Source organism: Chenopodium album, chromosome 3 (assembly GCF_948465745.1).
Source record: "Chenopodium album chromosome 3, dcCheAlbu1.1, whole genome shotgun sequence".
In the NCBI taxonomy this organism is placed as follows: domain Eukaryota; kingdom Viridiplantae; phylum Streptophyta; class Magnoliopsida; order Caryophyllales; family Amaranthaceae; genus Chenopodium; species Chenopodium album.
In genome coordinates, this window is record NC_137836.1 from 76,013,964 (window position 1) to 76,034,617 (window position 20,654).

At 32.2% G+C, this 20,654-nt stretch overlaps 1 protein-coding gene and 1 pseudogene across 2 annotated transcripts; one reads left to right on the forward strand and one right to left on the reverse strand.

The window, feature by feature from the left end:
- The first annotated feature begins 10,172 nt into the window (after positions 1-10,172).
- LOC145617342 (high-affinity nitrate transporter 3.2-like) lies at positions 10,173-11,875 on the forward strand. Its single transcript, XM_081672033.1, has 2 exons — positions 10,173-10,435; positions 11,230-11,875. Exons 1-2 carry the CDS (start codon positions 10,309-10,311, stop codon positions 11,697-11,699), a joined length of 597 nt encoding a protein of 198 aa, XP_081528159.1. The 5' UTR covers positions 10,173-10,308; the 3' UTR covers positions 11,700-11,875.
- Positions 11,876-14,394: 2,519 nt separating this feature from the next.
- LOC145617350 (manganese-dependent ADP-ribose/CDP-alcohol diphosphatase pseudogene) lies at positions 14,395-18,350 on the reverse strand (annotated as a pseudogene). The gene is made up of 2 exons (XR_014107716.1): positions 18,146-18,350; positions 14,395-15,594 (listed from the first exon to the last, which is right to left on the reverse strand). The product of XR_014107716.1 is annotated as a manganese-dependent ADP-ribose/CDP-alcohol diphosphatase pseudogene (transcript).
- Between the last annotated feature and the right edge of the window lie 2,304 nt (positions 18,351-20,654).

Genomic DNA, 20,654 nt, shown 5'->3' on the forward strand with positions numbered 1-20,654 from the left:
TCTGAAAAGTCCTAATTGAATTAGGAATGAAAAGAACCTTCTAGAATATTCTAGAAGACCAAAACCATTCCTAATTGCATTAGGAATGATAAATCATATTAGGCCCTCCCCTAGATCATTGGGCCATACATAAAGCTCAAACCGGGCTCAGTTTAGTAAATTGGCCATAACTTCCTCAATATTCATCGGAATTGGGCTTATAATATGTCGTTGGAAAGGTCTTTGCAAGCCCCATCCAACTACACCACTATTGGACCTATATCATGGACCAACCAAACTGGATTGGCTGTTTTCTTAAAATAAAGTTTTCAAAAACAGGGAGAAGAGAAAAGAAATAAAACTTTCCGCAACACTAGACCTTTCCACACTTTCGTTTCATTCGATTATGATTCGACGTGAAAGGCACTCATCACTGGGTTTGGTTTTGGGGAGACACAAATGGGTGTCTACAACTGCCTTACAAATTCTTCCCTTCCTACTAACCAAAATACACATAACCACCCAAAAGATAAGCAAAGAAATAAATCTACAACCAAAAGGATACTTAGGTTTGCTTACACAAAATAATGTGGTTAGGTGTGGCAGTCCATGTGTTCATCTTTTGTTGTACCTATTTTTCCTTCTAATCAGCATCAACCTGCATTTGTGTGTCTTCATCTTCTGCTGAGTTGACTGGCCTGAACATAGTGTTGAGATGTTCCACTGCTTGATGAATAATATCCCTGCTGACCTCTATCTGTTCTGGAAGAATTCCTTGGTTCTCTAACCTGTTTTTGCCCATATGTGGTGGTGGGGGGGGGGGGGTAGTTATTGCCTCCATTTTTTTTTTCATTATCTTAACCATGCATTGTTACAATGTGATCCAAGTATTCCTATTAACTTTAGGGTCAAACTGAACATAAGCCTCATTCACCTTTTCAATCAATTCATCCAAATTCTTTGGAAAATATTGATATTGGATGGATTATATATTGAGGTAAACAGTCCTAGATCAAGCACATTCAGACTGGGCTGGTTGAAAAACCATCTGAATATTGAACCCATCTGATGTGCATGCTTTTTGAAACTCTAGATCTGCTGGGATCTGGTGTGGCCTTGCATTATCCCACTGTATGTACACATTCTTTGGTAAGCTAGGATGCCACTTGCTTTTGATTGCTGGGATAACATGTTCCAGCAACATTTTCCTTGTCACTTCCTTTGTGACACTCTCTACTGCGTGCCTTGGTCTCCATTGTCCCTACAACTCTATTCTTACTTGACTTAACTGCTCTTTTTTTAATTACAAAAGGGAAAATGCCATATTTACCATCATGCAACAAGTCTTTGTTAGCATCATACAAGGGTTTACCAACCATTGCCATGAACATGGCTTTAATTTTGAACCTTCTAGACTGTTGACACCTGTATGGGTTTTCCTCTTTTGGCAGCAAATAAAACTTCCTTGTTTCTGGATTTAACTAGAACCACTTCTCATCAATATGAATAGAATATTGCATGTTCACAAATTTTGGGTCCCCTTGTGCTGGAATAGGGTTAACATGAGCTAAAGCCCATTTTAACCTTGCAACCTTATGGTTTGAAGTAAGTGATGGTCTGTTGGTGCTTGTGTGAGTTCTGAGTCTGCCCCTTTTCTTCAAATTGTGTATAGTGACATGTGAAATTTTTAGAGCTGATGCATAGCTTCTCTTTGTTGTCCTCTTGTACAGAGGCACTAATTGGAGGAATTCATCTGAGTATTCCATTGGTTTGCGACCTACTTTCCCCAACTTATTGTTTCTGACATCAATCACATTTCCCTCAGACATCTGCTTGGTTAGATCATCAAATACTCTAGTGATTGTTGACTTGTGCACTTGAAATGTTACTGCCATTTGAGCCCTGACTCCCCTAGGCAACTGCCCATCTTGCATTTGCAATAACATTGCATCAATGATTTCTTTTTTTTTTTTTTTTTCCATACTCAGCTGTTTTCTTGATGTTGTGTCTGCCTGTTGAGATGCAGTTGAACCTTCATTGCTGTCTGTATGTTGTTGCTGGCTATGTTCTTCCTCATTTTCAGAGTCAATTTCTGGAAACTCAAATGCATTATCTTCTTCTTCCATAAGAATTTGACCAATTCCATAGAATTAGTCATCATAACCATATGTATCATTCATTTTTTTTGTTGGAACACTGACTGCTTTTTTTTTTTTTTTTTTTTTTTTTTCAGAGTGAAAGAGAGAAGAGAAGGTGGTAGCTGAAGTCTTTTTTTGGTGCTGGTGAAGCTGCCACGATTTTGTACAAAGGGTTGAAAAAAGAAGATGAAGATCACTTAATGTAGGTAGCACTAATTTAGATTAGGGGTAGTTTTTTGGGTAAATATGGGTGACTGATGTGTTATTACTAATTAGTGCTAACTTAATTTTTGGGAAACATTGTTACATGGTGGTATGTATTAATGGTGAAGTATGACAATGGTGGTGAACATTAAATGTTATGGCTGCTATTTATAAGCCAATGAAACTGAATGGAAAAGTTGAAGTATCCCGTGGAGGGAAAAAATTTGGAAAAAGTTTTAAATTTTGTCCAAAAAGTTAGGAGGGAAAATCGTTCCCCACCAAAAATTGGTTTTCCAGCCAAAATACCCATGTGGGCATGTCCCACTTTCTCTCTCCTCTTTGTTTTAATTAATCTCTCTTACATTTGTTAAACAAGATTACCAAATTCTGCCTAGGAGTCCGTGAAGGCCTCCAAAGTTCGTTGCAGATAATGGTTAACGGAGGTAGTAATTTTTTTTTTTGGTGTTCTTTCATGTTCACCCTCTGGGTTAATTCAGATTCAGGGATCAGTTCTAGATGGTCTGATAACTTAGATTCCAGTTCCCTTTCAATTATTGTTACAGAGGATCGAACATTAGAATAACTAATTTGAGTTGGAAAAACTAGAGTTGACAGTCTTGGACACGACACAACAATATACTACGTTAAGAATTCCTCAACCTCCTTGCTAGAGATTTGAGATAAAATCGTCTTAAAAAAAAATACTCTCTCTGTCCCCTTTTGATAGTCCCTTATGAGTGATTTTCACGGGAATTAATAAACACAAATAAGAATATTTAAAGTATATTGAAAAAGTAAATTGACATTGGGTATGCAAAAAAGTAGAGAGAGAAAGTAATAAAAATACATGGGAAAACAAAATTTACATGGAAATTTTAAATTTGCACAAGTATTGTTGTAAATTGGCATTTTAAAACTAAAACTAGATTAATTCCCGTGCGATGCACGGATATAATAAATTATAATTGTGTAAACTTCAATGACATACAGTAATATGTAAAATCTTTGTATTACATACGATATTATTAACATAAATAAAACTACAAAAATTAAAATAATATAAACAAAAGAAAATTCATGTCTACAATAAAATTTTGCGAACTTTGTAATTAGATGGAGTAATCACATGTATAAAAGGTTGATATTTGTTTTCCTTAAGTTTAAAAGAATAAGTATTGAAAATAAAAAGTCTAATGTATTGTATTAAACTACTTTTCAATTAGTATTTAGATTTTTTTTTTAAAAACAAAAAAAAAAAGGAAAAAAAAAATGTTTAGGCGGGAAAAAAATGAATAAAAAGCTGACACGTGTACAATTTGAAAAAAGTGATGACGTCAGTGGTTGTTACTTTAGTAATATTTATTAGTATTTAGATTTTTTTTTAAAAACAAAAAAAAAAAGAAAAAAAAAATGTTTAGGCGGGAAAAAAATGAATAAAAAGCTGACACGTGTACAATTTGAAAAAAGTGATGACGTCAGTGGTTGTTACTTTAGTAATATTTATATTTATATATTTGTCCATAAGAAAATATCAAAAGGGGACGGAGGGAGTATGAGATAAAATCAATAATGGAAAAGATATGTGTGATATGTAATATGATATATTTTTCATATTGATATTATTGAATATTATATATGAAGTATGTGGTATTTAGGATCATGAATTATGATAGTATATGTTTTAGAAAGATTATTTTTTATCTTATGATTATAGATTTTGTATAAATACTCTTAATATAATTGAGTCATACTATTAACTCGCCCCAAATTTGTCACTCCTATAAATTTATTATTGCTTGTATTATCAAAGAACTCTTAAGCTTTTTCTCGTGAAATGACTCCAAATATGGCTCAACCTGGTTTATTGGACATTCCCGAAGATATCATAGTTCCTCATGTCCTCTTGAAACTTCCAGTTTACTCACTCCTATGGTTAAAGTGTGTATCAAAATACTTTAAAAACCTAATATCAAGTTCAGAATTCATGGACCTTCATCTCCGTACCCTAATATTATCGTCCGACACTGAATTACTACATAGTCTCCAAGAACCTCATGATCAAGCTCCGTTATCGTCTTTTTGTCGTCTCTACTCTTTTTATCCAGCCTCCCTACCATCTTTTTCAAGCGTCCAAGTCGAAGTCGAACAACTCCAACTCCGTTATCTTCAAAAACTATATGGACGCGTTTTACATGGTAAAGTATTAGAAAACTTAAATGAGGCAGCAGCATTTTAGGTCAAGAATTGTGGTTGCATATTGTGTCCGATAGAAAATAGATTAGGTAGCATTTCAACTCTTATTAGTAGTATATACATGAAGAGATGACGAAATTTTGTTTTGTAACTAGTTTAATTAACATTCATATTTTACCATATCCGATCCAAATTACCACATTTACTTAAAATTGATTATAGGGTTTCATTTCTGGATATTAATTATTTCATATAATTATTATTTTAAAGCTTATTTTTGTCATGAAACCTTGTTACCATTTCCGAGGGCAAACATGCAAGTTAAAGGGATTGCAACAAATTAATGATAAGTAACGGAGTAACCCTGATGTTTTAATTCATATTCACCAAATTTATTATTATTATTATTAGTATTATTTTTAACAATCGTTTTGTCGTCAAGTTAGTCGTTTCTGGATTGATTTATTGCTACATATACGAAGTAGAAGTATTATCAAATCTTCCAATACGATAATTTAAGTTACGATTTAATCGAGTTGGGTTGAGATGATCTAATTTTATCATAATAATAAAAATAAACTATTGAGAATACTATTGATTGCATATAATATTAAGTGAAATCATGATAATATTTTTCGTGATTTATACAGTTTTAAAAAAAAATATTCGTATTACAAATCACATTAGGATATATATTATTATATATTTTCTAATATGATAGAATCAATTTGAAACAAAAATTAGATAAACTTAAAAAAAAAAAAAAAAAAAAAAAAAAAAAAAAACTGAAAAGTGAAAATATCTTCTTTTTTTTTTTTTTTTTTTTTTTTTTTTTTTTGCGTAAAATCATGTTTTTCAACTTCAAATGTGTGCAATTGTGCATAGACAGTACATACATTTTTCTTCAAAAAAAAAAAAAAAAAAAAAACAGTACATACATTCTTCAATTATTGTCCTTTGTCCACCTATCACAATTCTAATTATTTGATAAAATGAGGAAATGTGCTCATAATAATCAGTTGTCCATATCAGCTATGCATCATCAGCCTGATCTTTAAAAGGTTATCAAATTGATTTCAAACTAATCATATTAATTAATTCAATTAGCATATTCCTAGCTGACGCATGTGTATGTATTATTAATTATACGTACATCTAACGTTCATAATAATGTTATTATATAATATGACATCATAACTCCCCCTTGTTTCTTTTTTGGGGTTGACTTTTGTGCTGTTTGACTTACTAACATTGCAACTATCAGCTAAACTAAATAACTACGAGTATCATTTCAAGTGGTTCATATGGTGACCCAAGCTTTATGAAAACTAAGAAGACATTTAATTTGACTAACCTTAGCTTGTAGAATAATATTGATACATAGCCTTCTCAAACAAAACATGAATTATTTCTAATGATGTATGCATGACTCAAGGTTAGTTTAGTGATAAGATTGTCATTTTCCAACCTTGAGATTGGGGTTCAATCTCCACTAGAGACACTTTGAGGGTGGGGATCCCTTACCCTTTCCCCTCGCTCTCAAAGTATCTGACCTATAAATACCTACGGTTATCAGGGTCTTTCTTCTTACCATACAAAAAAAAAAGAAAAAAAAAAAAAGAAGCATGATTTGAACACCATTAGCCCTAAACTACTAGACCTTAACCTTACCAACTAAACTAGCTACTAGTAGTTGACCTCTACAAGTTATAATGTTCATATATTGGCCATATAGTATCGTATATGTGAGACTTCAAGCCTCGTTATTAATTAAAGAGAAAATGTTAAATACGAGTTTAGGTTGCTGCACTCGTCACCATACTTCCTAAGAGAGAGAGAGTTCACTTCACAAGTCTAGGAAGGTTCTATCCCAAAACCATACGACAATAGGAGAAGTAATCTCATAGTCTTATAAATTGTTTAACTCTCTCTTATTTTCTTTATGTAGGACACTTACATGTGTTGTTTGGGAAGCTTAATTATTACTACCTCCGATTATTTTTAGTTGCAACTTTAGAATATTTTATATCTCTCAAATAATACCCCAAAGTTGCAACAAATAAATAAATAAATAAATAAAATCGGAGGTATTTTTTTTTAAAAAAAAAAAAAAAAAAAAAAAAAGAAACATATTTTGTGGGGCAAATAATCAAATTTTACCAAGAATGATGATCTTGTATTTTAATTAATTAATACAGTACAAATACAAGTTGGGTATAGAACTTCAAGGAAGCAAGGGCTAAGGTAGTTGGATTTTAGAGCCAAAGCAAAGATGTTGACTAAATCGATTTTCGACAAACCTCCCTTAAGATATTCCAAAAGATAGCTTACGAAAGACTTTTTATGCTAAATGACAGATGATACTCCGTAGTTTATTACATGACATTAGCAAAACAAAGTAAAGTTGCTCAAGTATAAGTTGATATATTTTTTTTCTTTGTGTTGTTTATGAGAGCATAAACAAATGGGAGATTGACTATGTAATATTTTAGCCCTAAATTTACTACACAAAGTCCAATAATAGAAGTTAAGTTGGACAGTTTATATTTGTTTTTTCCACTATGTCAATTTGATTCTTTTAGTAGAAATAAATGTTCATGATCGAATATTTCGTCTTAGTTTTCAACTTGTTGCCAAAGAAAAATAAAGCTTTCTTCATCAAAAGCCTCTTCAAATTAATTTATTTTTTCCTTTGAAATTTAGTCAATTTGTATAATAATTAAGAGAAGAGATGTCTTTAGTTTTTACTCTCGTATACATTATTTTTACTTCAAAGATAAAATATACGGAGTATATGAGTGTTTCGTTCTTACACACTCTATTCTCCTGATAATCTAGCTTTCAAAATCAATTTCAGTTAATTTTTTTTTTTGTTGATTTAAACAAGTGAATCATTTTAATTGATATGCATGATCAATATACAACTTTGATCATTTATATCTTTAATTTTATATTAATTTAGTTTATAAATTTAAATATTACGGAGTATAAAAATGTAATCCTTAGTCCTTACATTATACTCAATTAAGATGGAGTAATAAAACTTAGTCTAGTGATAAGATTGTCACCTTGGGGGTTCAATCCCCACTAGAAGTACTTTAGAGTGGAGATTCCTTATCCTTTCCTCTCACTCTTAAAGTGTCTGATCCGTAAATACCGAATTAAAAAAGCTGTGAGAGTTGATGTAAAAAAAAAATAATGTATGGTTGGTGCACCCGGGTGCACCATCACCATGCGCATGGTGCACCCGGAAAGAACATAAGGTATATTTAAAAGAACATGGGCAAAAAAAGAACATTATATATATTTATAAAGAACATGAGCATAATATGTTCTTTAAGTTTGATGATTATGTTCTTTGAGTTTGAACTATATGTTCTTTATATTATACAATATATATATTCTTTAATGCATGTACTTTAAAAAAAAAAAAAAAAAAAAAAAACCAATCACTCGAGTAACCAAAAAAAAGAACATGTTCTTTAATGTATTATCATGTTCTTTTTGTAAAGACTTTATGTTCTTTGGTTAGAGGTGATCAAAGTTAGAACAGCCCGACCCGATTTTGCACGGGTTTTGGGCAGAATTTTTTTCGCCCCCAAAATCAGGTCGGACCTGACCCTTAAATTTAATTTTTTGGGCGGGTTTGGGAATGCGTTTTATGCATTTTAGTTGATTTTTTTACTCGACCCGAAAAGCCCGCACTGCCGGACAATTTTGGGCACAAAAACTTCGCCCCAAAATTTGGCCCGACCCGAGAAGTGAGCTGATTTTTTAACCTTGGCCCGGCCCTCCCAATGATCACCTACATCTTTGTCAAACACGAACATGTTCTTTTTTGTCAAATATAATGTTCTTTTTCAAACACGGCTTTTTTGTCAAATATAATGTTCTTTTTCAAACACGTTCAACACCTAAATAACCATGAAAAATAATATGTTCTTTTTGTAAAGACTTTATGTTCTTTGTATTGTCATGTTCTTGTCAAACACAAACATGTTCTTTTTCTAACACTAGCATGTTCTTTTTTTTTTCCCCATGTTCTTTAAAATATGTCTAATGTTCTTTCCGGGTGCACCATGCGCATGGTGCACCCGGATGCACTATACTATTTTCAAAAAAAAAAATTAAGATGGAGTAATAAAATGAAATAAAAAAATAAAAAAAAAAAAAAGTGAAAAAAAAGGTGAAAAATGGTTGAAAATCTAGCTCGATTTAGGGAAGTACGATATAGTCGTACAACTTTAGATGTACCTAACTTTGAGGTGACAAGATTTGATCAAACTGCTTTTTCTGACAAAGAAAGGGGGAATATCGATGTACGGTAGAAGACGACAAAACCGCCTAAGCCTTCTGCTTTTATCTTCAATTGTCATAAACAATCACACAAATGCCTCAACCTCCAAGTAGCGTTTTTCCAATGGCTTATAGCTGTTTGGCTTTAACTCTAAAATTAGCGTTTTCCAAATAAATTACAACCAACTCGATTATCCTCAAATGTATGATATGGGTATTATATATTCATATATTACTTTTGAGCCCAAAGGCCATTTCAATTATAATCTCGCCTTTTAGGTATATTATAGAATACTGCACATGAAATATATTTTTGACGTATTATTGTTTTATATAGTGGTCAAGGTCAACCTTGTTTAGCTTAATTTCAATTCAGCTCCAACCAGTTCAATTCGGTTCAAGTAAACAGGAACAAACCCAATTGTATTAGAAGAATCATATCATTTACAAATTACTCTGTACAGATAAACAATTTGTATTTGTTATATTAAGGGTATCATTTGTCAATTACTCAAAATTTGTGGAATATTATACTTATATCATAACAAAATCTGTAAGGCGACCAATTGACAGTGTGGAATACTAGCTTCTTTGCCCTAATACAAATTGCAATGTACACAAAGTAACAAATTGCTATGAAATTTCAAATTTGGAGTGATTTGATTTTCAACATTTGACTTAAAGGCACCAAAATATAATACTCATATCAATCAAATAAGTAAAATAATCTAAAAGTCACATCAATTAAACCATAAACTATAATTCTCTTCAAAAAAATGGTAGATATTATGAACAATAAATGTTATAGAACGAAAGGATTACTATATTTACTTGTCCCCAAGTCGTGTAACAGCTACAAATTGGCTGGATGAAGACCCTATCATATAACAACCAAATATGTTTCAAAAAAAAAATATACGACAACCAAATAAACCCTTTTAGATGATTCGAATAATTCATTTGGAATTTAAATGAAGATTCTGTAGATTCATGTACTTCCACTTGGATCCAAGCATATTACAAGAATAGTCAGATAATTAAAATATCAACCAATGGCATATAATTACAATATCTTATCAACATTTAATTAATAATTCAACCCACCTCTTCATTTTACTTTGGGCCAATTCTTCATTAAATTTAATAAAATCCTTATTATAAATTAACTAATATTCTGTTCTTTTCTGCTTCTCCAAGAGTTACAAGTTTTACAGTTGACTTGCTCGTTTTTAAAATAATAGTACAAAATTATATTTTAACAGTTAATTAATTATTATAATTATAATCTTAAGGTAAATTGTTAGAGTATCCTTCAAAGTGGGGTCTCTTCAAGTACACAATATATATAGAAGTACCAACTACAGAAAGAATCATAATCAAAATCACAAAAAAAAACTAAAAAGTATCAAAAAAAATTTGGAAGATTTTTAGCTTTTAATTTTTTTTCTCTTTGTTCATCAGCTAGAAGCCTAAAAAAAAAGAAAAAAAAAATTAAATTATGGCGGTTCGAGGTTTAATAATCTTTTCTGTGCTTTTATCAAGCTTGGTTGCATCTTGCTATGGATCAGGCTTGTTCAAAGATCTTGCTAACACTCTCACCGTCTCTACCACCCCTACAGGCAAAGGTAACATCATTTATAATTTCTGAAATTAATTATTTGATCATAATTTTTATTTGAGTTATATTCACTTATTTCTTCTTCTAAATGAGGCATTAAAAAAAGTCAATTACTAGCATGATATACCATTGATTATCAATTTCATTGTTATTGTTTTGTTTTTGTTGAAAAATTTCATTGTTATTGTAATTATGTCTTTTTGAAGATCCATCTATTTAAAGTACACTCGGGTTTATCATGAGAATCATAATCTATGCTTACATCAAATTTACTTGTAATACATTTCTAAATTATATGATTGAGTTTGAAGAGAGAGAGAAAAAAAAAAAACTAAATTAAATACTCCGTACGTATGTATTTTTATAGAAAACAATGATAAGGGTGATGTTCATTTCAAAAAGATTGTGTATGAGCTTAACCGCTTTGAGTTGGATGAGAAACTTCATCAATCACAAGAATACACGCACTTTGTAGATTTGATTCAATCAAAGAGTTGACTCTCTAAATATATTAAGAAAAGTTGATTATATTACATAAACTTACTTAAATGATTGAATTCCTTATCTCTTCCTTTTATTAGTAAGACCTTAAAACATCCAAAATATATAGGGTACTTATATATTTTAGCAAATTTATAGAGGTCCAATAATTATATAATGGTCTTTAATAATATAATAAATGTACCACCATGATACACAAAAGTTAAAATATATATCATAGTTATAAATTTGTCTAACCTTTTTCTGCTAAATCACTACACGTCATTTCTTTATTATTGACACAATCTTTACTTGATACAGTATTTCTAAGGGCGGGAAAAGACCAAATAACAGTGACATGGGGGCTAAACCGAAACGTATCAAAACTCGACTCTTCAGCCTACAAGCAAGTAGAGGTGAAGTTGTGCTTCTTAGCCGAGAGCCAAGTAGACAGGCCATGGAGGAAGACCGAAGATGAATTGGCTAGAGACAAAACATGCCAATTTCTAGTAGTTAAAAAAGACTTCACTTCATCAAGTGACTCATTTACCTACACTGTTAAAAAGGACGTACCAACTGCACATTACTTCGTCCGTGCGTACGTACGTGACGGCCCCGACGGCAAACAACTTGCCTACGGACAAACCACCGGTCTAGACTTGTCCGTTAAGAGTATTAGTGGCCGTAGCGCCTCGATCGACATTGCGGCTTCTATCTTCTCCGCCTTCTCCGTGCTTTCTCTAGCGTTTTTCTTCTACTTGGAGAAGAAAAAGGCTAAGAGGGCTACCTAAGGGAAAAAAACGTTACACCAAGGGTTTGGTGTTTCTTTTATTTTTCATTAATTTGTGAGGAAATTATGTGGTATTTTTCTTATGTATACTTTAATTTGATGAATTTGTGTGTTAGGCTTCTGGCTTTAACTACATACACCATCATCTTTTAATTATATAAATATGTGTAATCTATATTTGGTTGTTTGCTAATTATGTCAAATTTTAAGAGTTTTGGAGAAAGGTTATAAGAAGAACAATTTTTAACCAATAAATTTTAATTTCTAAGTAAATTTTTTTATATATATTCTATGACTTTTTGATTAATTATACTTATAATTTTATTGCTTGCATTGTCAATTCTTCGATTCACTGATGCACGTGAAAGAGGATGTGGAATGATATTTTTGATGTAAAAGAGTGAAAAAAAATGTAAATTTATAATTAGAAAAAGGGAATATTTCGAGGCATAAAAAAATAAAGAGACAAACGTGACAATCACAACAATGTCATAATAGAATTGGAAGGTTCAATGTTTTAATAATGCTTAGAAACGTCTAGCAATTTTTTTGGCCGTATTCCACGCGTCCGTATTTACGTACTTGTTTTGGCCGTATTGTACGCGTTCATATTTTACGTATTTGCGAAATTTCCAAGAAGCAGATGGCAGTATATTAATTCATTAAGCTTTGGCAATGTTATGTATAGCATCATAATTTCATATACTTCGTAAATACTCCAATAAAATATAGTCTATATTGTTTTTAATTTTCTTTATATAAATAATGTTAGTTATATTACCTCACGCAAAGCTAGTATAACTTGAATGGGCATCTTTATATTTGACTTTTTCCATTTTATTGAGTTAGTAGTTTACATATTTATAACTTGACTTAAACATATTAATCGGAGTGAAAATTTTACATTAGGGTCTGTTCATATTTATTGAACTGAACTGAACTGATTGGAGCTGAACTGAACTGATTGGAGCTGAACTGAACTGAATTAAGCTGAAATGAATATTTTATGAGAGAGGGAAATTAAGAGCTAAACTAAACTGAACTGATTGGAGCTGAACTGATTAGAGTTGAACTGAACTGAAAATAAGTAAATATGAACAGGCCCTTAGTCATTTGAAATATGACTAGCATAAAGCATAATGTTTTAATGATGATATAGTTCATAAGTGACATATTTTTTTTTCTAAGTAATTAATTATAGGAAAAATGGTATGAAATAGTATTATCAACATTATTTTGATTTATCAAATTTTTAGTTTCATTTATGTCATTTTTATTTTCTTATTTATAGTTTCTCAAAAAAATATTTATTTTATGTAGGATTAAAATTTTCAAAATTTATATTTACATTGTAGATATTATAAGACTAATTGTGGCCATTTTATAACGTGAAAAAAAATAAACTAAGCACATTATATATCATTAAAATAATATGGTAGTCATATTTCAAATGACCGCAATAAAATCATCCTAATCAAAGTTACACGTTATCTACTTGCGTGAGAGTCAAAGTATTAATTGAAGTTGTAAGTTAGAGTATGAATGTTTATGGTTTTGGACTTTTGGTACACTAAATAGAAGGTGATATACTGATAGTCTGATACTCCCTCCGTTTTTAAATATTTGTTCCACTTTCCATTTGCGGCCGTTTTTAAATACTTGCTCCATTTTCTTTTTTTGGAAAGCTCTTACAATATTTAATTAATTTCTCTCATCTAGTGGACCCCACATGTATTCTCTCTCCTCCAATTATCTCCACTCCTTTTGTCTTTTATATTTTTTAATTTTTCCACCAATCCCACTATTTCCACATTTTATTACTTTTTCCAATTTCTCTTAAAACTCCGCGCATAGAGAAATGAAGCAAGTATTTTAAAACGGAGGGAGTATCACATATCTTAGTATCTTACTAGTGCTAAAGATCTACATTGAAATTTATCGACATTACTACCCTCTAAAGCTTTGTACATATATGAAGGATAGAGAAAATGGATCTTTTTAATGGCAACACTTTAACTTTTGATTATACCAGTAACTACTAATTCGAATATTTTTATAGTAGCTAAAATCAACATTTTGAATGAATAGTAAACCTCTTTTCCCTCTTTGACTACTAACTTTAAACACACTCTCTAGTAGTCTCTACTACTTGAGAGATATCTACCCATGTAATTGAATTATTTGGTCTTCATTGTAAATAGGATTGATTCTTATACCTAACAATCCAAGCCCAAATCAGTGAGAAGTCCGAGAACTCAGCAACATAAGTATTAAAGGCAACACCTTATAGTCTTCAGAATGCGAGTGCATGCATCACAATGGATTGAACTATCGAAGGATAAACAAACAAAGAATTTACGCGAGACTCTTCTAATATAACATCATATATTCAGTACAATATACTCCATATCATTTAGGGAATGGAAATGAGCAAGGGATCATGCAAAACAAGCAAGCATTCTTAAAAGTGAAATGTCATTATATTTCTGAAAGCTACTCACAAGTTACAACTATTTCGTAACAATTAAGTAGGATAAGACAGTAGCATTGTTTGCCTGAAGTTCTGCATAACAAATACCAAGTAAGTAAGATAAGACTGTAGCATTGTTAGTCTGAAATACCGCAAAATTTCATACCAAGAAATTAAGGGTGAGCAAAAAAAAAAAAAAAAAAAAAAAATTCAAGCAAGAAAGCAGGAGACACTAAAATAGCAGTATAATTTTTATTCCTTATAATCAGACCTACATTTTGCAGTAGGTAATACCATCAACGGAACTCGTTTACAAAAGAGCTGATCCATGGACCATAAGGCACCAGCTATCGAATCTAACAATAACGTAACAATATTGAATTGGAAGAAGAGGAAGAGGAAGAGGAAGAGGAATAATTTGTTAGATAAAGAATACATTACCAAACAGCAAGAGGTCACGAATCAAACACCATATCTGTGCTCTTCATCCTGTCGGTTCCAACAAGTGATATTCTATCATCATACACATCAACATACCCAAATGCATCCAAATTGGGAGGACACTCAAGGGCTGCTTCGAAAACACGGTGATGGACCCCGTGGGAATCAACTGAGTAACCCCCTCTATGTTCGTGGCCACCAAAGCAGACTTTTACACACTTGTATTTGTGTATAACATCCATCACTTCATTGTAATTCCATAGAATTGCTTCAGGTGTCGTTGCGCCAGGATCTAGAGGCAGGTGACAGCAGATGATCACCTTCTGTTTCAGATCAGTTGCATTCTGGAGGACTTGATCTAACCATTCCAGCTGTTCCCTTCCAATTGCTCCGTTGAACATCAGAAACCTTCTTTCAAGACCATTGAGTCCAACAGGACTATTTTTATCTAAGTTCGGGTTCTTTTCCTTGAGAATACTCACAGCTTCCATTGATTTTGGATGATCTTCAGGCCAACCTATGACACTAATATCATAGCCATCAAGAACAACTAATCGGTAATCATGTGTTGGTGAAAAATCATAATAAGCACTGCAATCATGACTTGGAATCTTCAATAATGGGAGTAGCGTTTCACGAGAAAGATTATAGAGGCAGTGGTTGCCAATCATGTGGTATACAGGGCCATTGAATTCTTCAAATTTGGAAGCAACCATCTTTACAGCATTTAGAGACTGGTCCTTTGGGCAGAATCCATCAACAATGTCGCCAAAATTGACAGCAAAACTAAGATGTTGGAGGCTATTCCAATTCTGGACTGCCCTTTCCAACACAAGTACACTGTGTCTATAATATCGAGGCACACCAAGAAAGGAACGACCGTCAGGAATATCAGCATATTGAACATCTGATATAATTCCAAAGGAGAAGAGCGGCTGTTTACCCTGAGCAGTGATTAACCCCATTCAATCAAAAGCTAATTGACCTAACAAATGACGAAAGCCAAAATTAGAACTGCTACTCTGTAAATATCAAAAAGAGGAAAAGAAAGGGAGTGGGAAGAAAGAGATAACAAATACAAAGTACTTGATATACAAGTATACATGCTGAATATGTAAGCTATTACACAAACATGATACAAAGACAAAAATAGCATCCAAATGACATAAACTATTGAGATATGGGGAAGGAAAGGCAATGGGGTGGCAGGGGAGGACCCTGGAGTGAATGGAGGTTGGGGTATCAAAGTTTATAGGTAATTTGAACTGAAATTGGTCAGTATGAGAACATAAAACAAGATTTGATAAGAAAATCTTAACAGGAAATAGGACGGTCGATGTAGAACACAGAAGAACTGCCAAACTCAATACAAGTATAACAAAATAATCAATTTTTGCCTTCACCTAATCTTAAGTGTAACATCATAGTGCTTATGCTTGATACAAGCTTTCCCCAAAAGTCCAGTCCTTAGTGAACAATACTGTAGACATAAAGCAAAATTTAAGCACTGACATTGAGACGTGCACAAAATTGTCTCCCCCAATATCTGATATTATAACGCATACTGTGCCTATTTCAGCTTGAACTCTAATGGACAAAATGAACTGTTTCAATAAGCTGTCAACAGCTTCTCAGTTGCTCCAAATAATAAACTATTCTATATTTTTTGAATCATAGACACATGCAAACCACCTCACTCCACTTATAAAAGAAAATTTTTGGAAATATTTGAACCTCTGATAAGGAATGATATATTGTGGTATACCATATGATACTTCTAAAGACTTGGAAAACTTTCAACATAGGCTCAGTTCATTTTGATGGAAAACAGTTTTCATGGAAAATCATTTTCTAAAGAAAACAGTTTTCAATGTAGTAAATAGAGTTTTTCTTTGTTTGTTTGATTATATGGAAAGCTTATGAGAAAAAGAAAATTGGAAATAAAAGAGAGGGAGAGGATAGAGGAGAGGAAATAGAGAAGTGAGGAGTAAAGAAGAAAATGTGGCATAACGTCTCTGCAAATCTTTAAAGTAAAACTTTCCACATATGAGAAAATTGTTTTCCACCCTTTTAAAAAACAAAGGAAAATGGAAAAATGGATGAAAATCATTTTCCAAGATAATGCTTTCCACTAAAATAAACGGAGCCATAGATACAAAAAATTCTAGCAATTCTAACAGCAAACCATCAACTGAGATTCTTTAGTAAAGCTAACTTGACAAACACCTGATAAACATGTCACATAACATGAATATTTAACTCTTCATGAGTTCCAGCTCAAACACTTGCATATTCACAATTTATTTCAGTATAAGACAGATTATAGTCCCCTAACATAGTTTTATAAACAAACATAAGAAGTAAGGAAGATGGAAGTGTGTAACCAGAAAAGCTCTTGGTAACCAACAGAACTCAGGCAATGGTGTTCAGAGGACAAAAGGCATAAAAGTGTTTCATACTTTCACACTGGCAAACAAAAACTCCATTTAGTTCTGTTCCTCAACTGTTTTTGTGTTGCTCATAACCTATAATCATCACACCTAAAATTTACATGTAGAGTCTCTTCAAAAACTCAAGACTAAAAGAACTAAAACGGTGCTCCTTCTTTCACATTAAAGGCTGCCATTTGATTTGTTTGGTGAAGGAAAAGACCCAAAGGTCAAAAACAGCAACATTGATTATAAGAAGGAAAGATTGGTAAGATTCCTTATTCAATAGCACAGTGTAATCAATTTGTCTCCTCTTCCCCCTTTTCAAACAATGTAATCAATTAGCATGATCAAGCTACTTCATCCTTCGAAAGTGTTGTTAAAATTCACCATCCTAACTTCTCACTGTTCTATTGGTTTGTTCATACGAAAAAGTCTAGAAGCCGAAAACACCAAAATAAGCTCATATCTATGTACTTCCCTAAAACTCTAAAAGCTCCTCAATCCATGGTACATTATATCTTCTCCCAACTAAAAACAACTAGATTAATTGATTTCTATTCTTCGAATCATCGGTCCAAAGCATTCACATCATAACTAAAATATCCCATAAATTATTCTTGCTAGGGTCAGTGAAATATTACATGTTAGCAACAAACAAGATATCACCTTGATTACACAATTTTACAAATTTGGCAGGTAAAGCTTCATACTGAAGCTGATAATAATGTAATCTCGTTATAAATTTAGCAAAAAAAACTTCAATTTCTCCAACAATTAAGCCTAATCGCAAAAATATCATAACCCAAATTGGATCAAGACACATTAATCTTTTGGGAAGTAGCAAAAAAAAAAAACCCAATTGATTAAAGCCCTAGGAAATCACTTGATCCCAAAAATTAAAGCTTCTATTGATAAAAATTGCCTCAAAATTTAAAATTTTCACAAAATAAATGCTAATTGTGATAAACCCATTATAAATATTGCAAATGTAACAGTGAATCAAACAAAACAAAGACAGAAATTGGGAAATAAAAAGGTAAAAAATCAATACGCCCAAAAAATAATTCGGGGAAATTAAATGATGAACAAAGGTGAAGAATTTACCTGCGTCTTTGTAATGCTTAAAATTTGTGACAGGCAATGCTAGAGAGAGATCAATCGATCACCTTTGAAGTAAGAAGTTATGAAATAGGATATAGAACGATATGATCATAGTAGTATATTCATATGATCGTCTTACGCAACTTTTGGACTTTTTTAGAGAGTTCACGGGGCCTATGGCAGAAGTAACAACTGTGGAGTTTTATACTAGTATACATACAATCGGCCACGTTTGGTTGTACCTTGTTCCTCGGCGTATATGTATCAATGTATCCCTCCAATAATACGAGGCGTTCTTAGAGCAAGTTTAGCCCCAAGTCTTAAGGCGTGGATGTGACATCATTTTTGGTGGTCCCCATTGAAAATGATGTCATCAAATTCTTGTTAAGACTCACTAAGATTTACACAAATTTATCACTTTAGCCCTAAGACTTAAATATTTGACATATTATATGTAGAAAAGTGTAAAAAAAAAAAGGATGATAAAAATAAAAATGAAGTGGGTGAAGTGGGTCCCAATCTCAAGTCTTAAGTTGAGTCTTGAAATTTCAAGACTCAACTTGAGACTTGCTTGAGATTTTTGAAGAAAAATGGGAAAAGTCTTAAGTACAAATCTTAAGACTCAAAATGATGATGTCACCCCAAGTCTTAAGACTTGGGGCTAAACTTGCTCTTAGAATAGTCGAGTTTGATTTCGGTCGACTTAATTTTTGGCTTATTTTTTGTTTTTAGGGTGTGGGGAGAGTAAACAAGATAACAATTAGCTAAGCTACAACATGGGTAAGAGTATATGATGAATTAAAACCCTAGCCTCCTTTTCTCTCTTCTCTCTCCTAAACCTAGTCTCCATTGTCAATTTTAAAGGGGCTTCCATCGGATTTCACCGGTGGAAAGCCCCAATCTTTATTTTCCTTTAAGCCTTTTGTTTTAGGTTACAATAATGTCTCCCTCGAAAGAAAGGGTTTATCTCCTTCGAAAAACAAGATTTTTTCGATCTCCTTCAAAAGACAAGGTTTTTTCGATCTCCTTCAAAAGACAAAGTTTTTCGTACTCCTTCGAAAGACAAAGTTTTATTTGTGCTTAATTTGGTCTTCGGTTGTGCGGGGCTACTATTGATTGTGGCTCGGATTCGGGTTACGGAATCAGCTCAAGAATTGACTTTCTCACAAAATTGCGAATCGACGACGGATCCACTCAAAAAGTTGTATGAGACAACGAATCGAGAATATGTCGAATTGTTATATTTATGTATTTGGATTCTTAGCCCTTCCCCGATTAATTCTTGTTTGATTTTGTTAAATTCGTTTTCATTATCGTTCATTGTCAATTGTAGATGCCGTATGACTTATATTAATGAAATTTAGTGTCCTTTAGGACTTTTTTCAAAAAAAAAAAAAAAAAAAAGCTACAACATGGGTAGCACACATTGTGCTTAAGTTATGAATTTATGAATTCTAAATTTCCAACACATTACTTAAGTTACAATTAGAAAGAGTGACAGTAAAACATTGAAAATTAATAACTTTAACCCAATCAAAGGCTAAGAAGTACCAAGTACCTTCTTTTTATGCTAGTTGTTATGGCGGTACCTGTATTTAAAAAAATGGTTAGAAGGGGAGGAACAAACTCCTTTACGTGTGATGAGCTTATTTAGGAATACTATTTCGTACAAGTTTGACAATTATATTTGTTATTAGAGACTAAGATAATTTACGTACATTCTCCGATACCTTTAGGATCATCAAATGGTTTATGTGACATATCTTTTTATTTAATTAAATTTAACACCTTAAATTGACAAAATTTCAATGTCTACAATATAAGCAAATTGTTATTCAAAAAGTTTTAGTAATACATTTTATAGGTTAATTTGTAAATTACCACCAAAAAGGGACCTGTTTTGAAATTATCACCCGTTAAAATTTTTATTTTAAATTACCATCTCTTAAATTAAAAAAAAAAAAAAAAAAATCAGATTACCACCTTTTTAGAATATCCGGTGGAATTTCCGTTTGAAGGCCCCACCTAATCAACTTCCCTCCTTTTTTTTCTTCCTTCCCCTCGACCTAACCCTCTCACTGTTGTATTAAACTCAAAAAAGAACTTCCCTCATCAATTCCTTCAATTAATTTGTTCAAACATCATCAATCTTTTCCCTCTTTTTTCCTTTAACTACCCAAATGTTAAATCAAAACCCTAACTTTTGTTTTTCCTGCAAATTGAATGATGTACTGTACTTGCCCAATTCAATTGTCCCAAGAACCCTAATTATAAAAAACGCCCAATTCTATTGCCCCAAGAACTCTAATTCCTAAATATAACCATTTACCCCAATTTTTGTTGGTGAAAAACCCTAAATTAAGAACATGTGGATTCATACTTTGGTTGCGAATTGAGTGTCTGCACTTGTGAGGATAAATTCTTCAAACACTAACATGCGAAATTTGAGAAAATTTGGTTGAAATTGGGGAATAAATTGTGAATTGAAGTTTGAAACTTTATAAACAAAAAA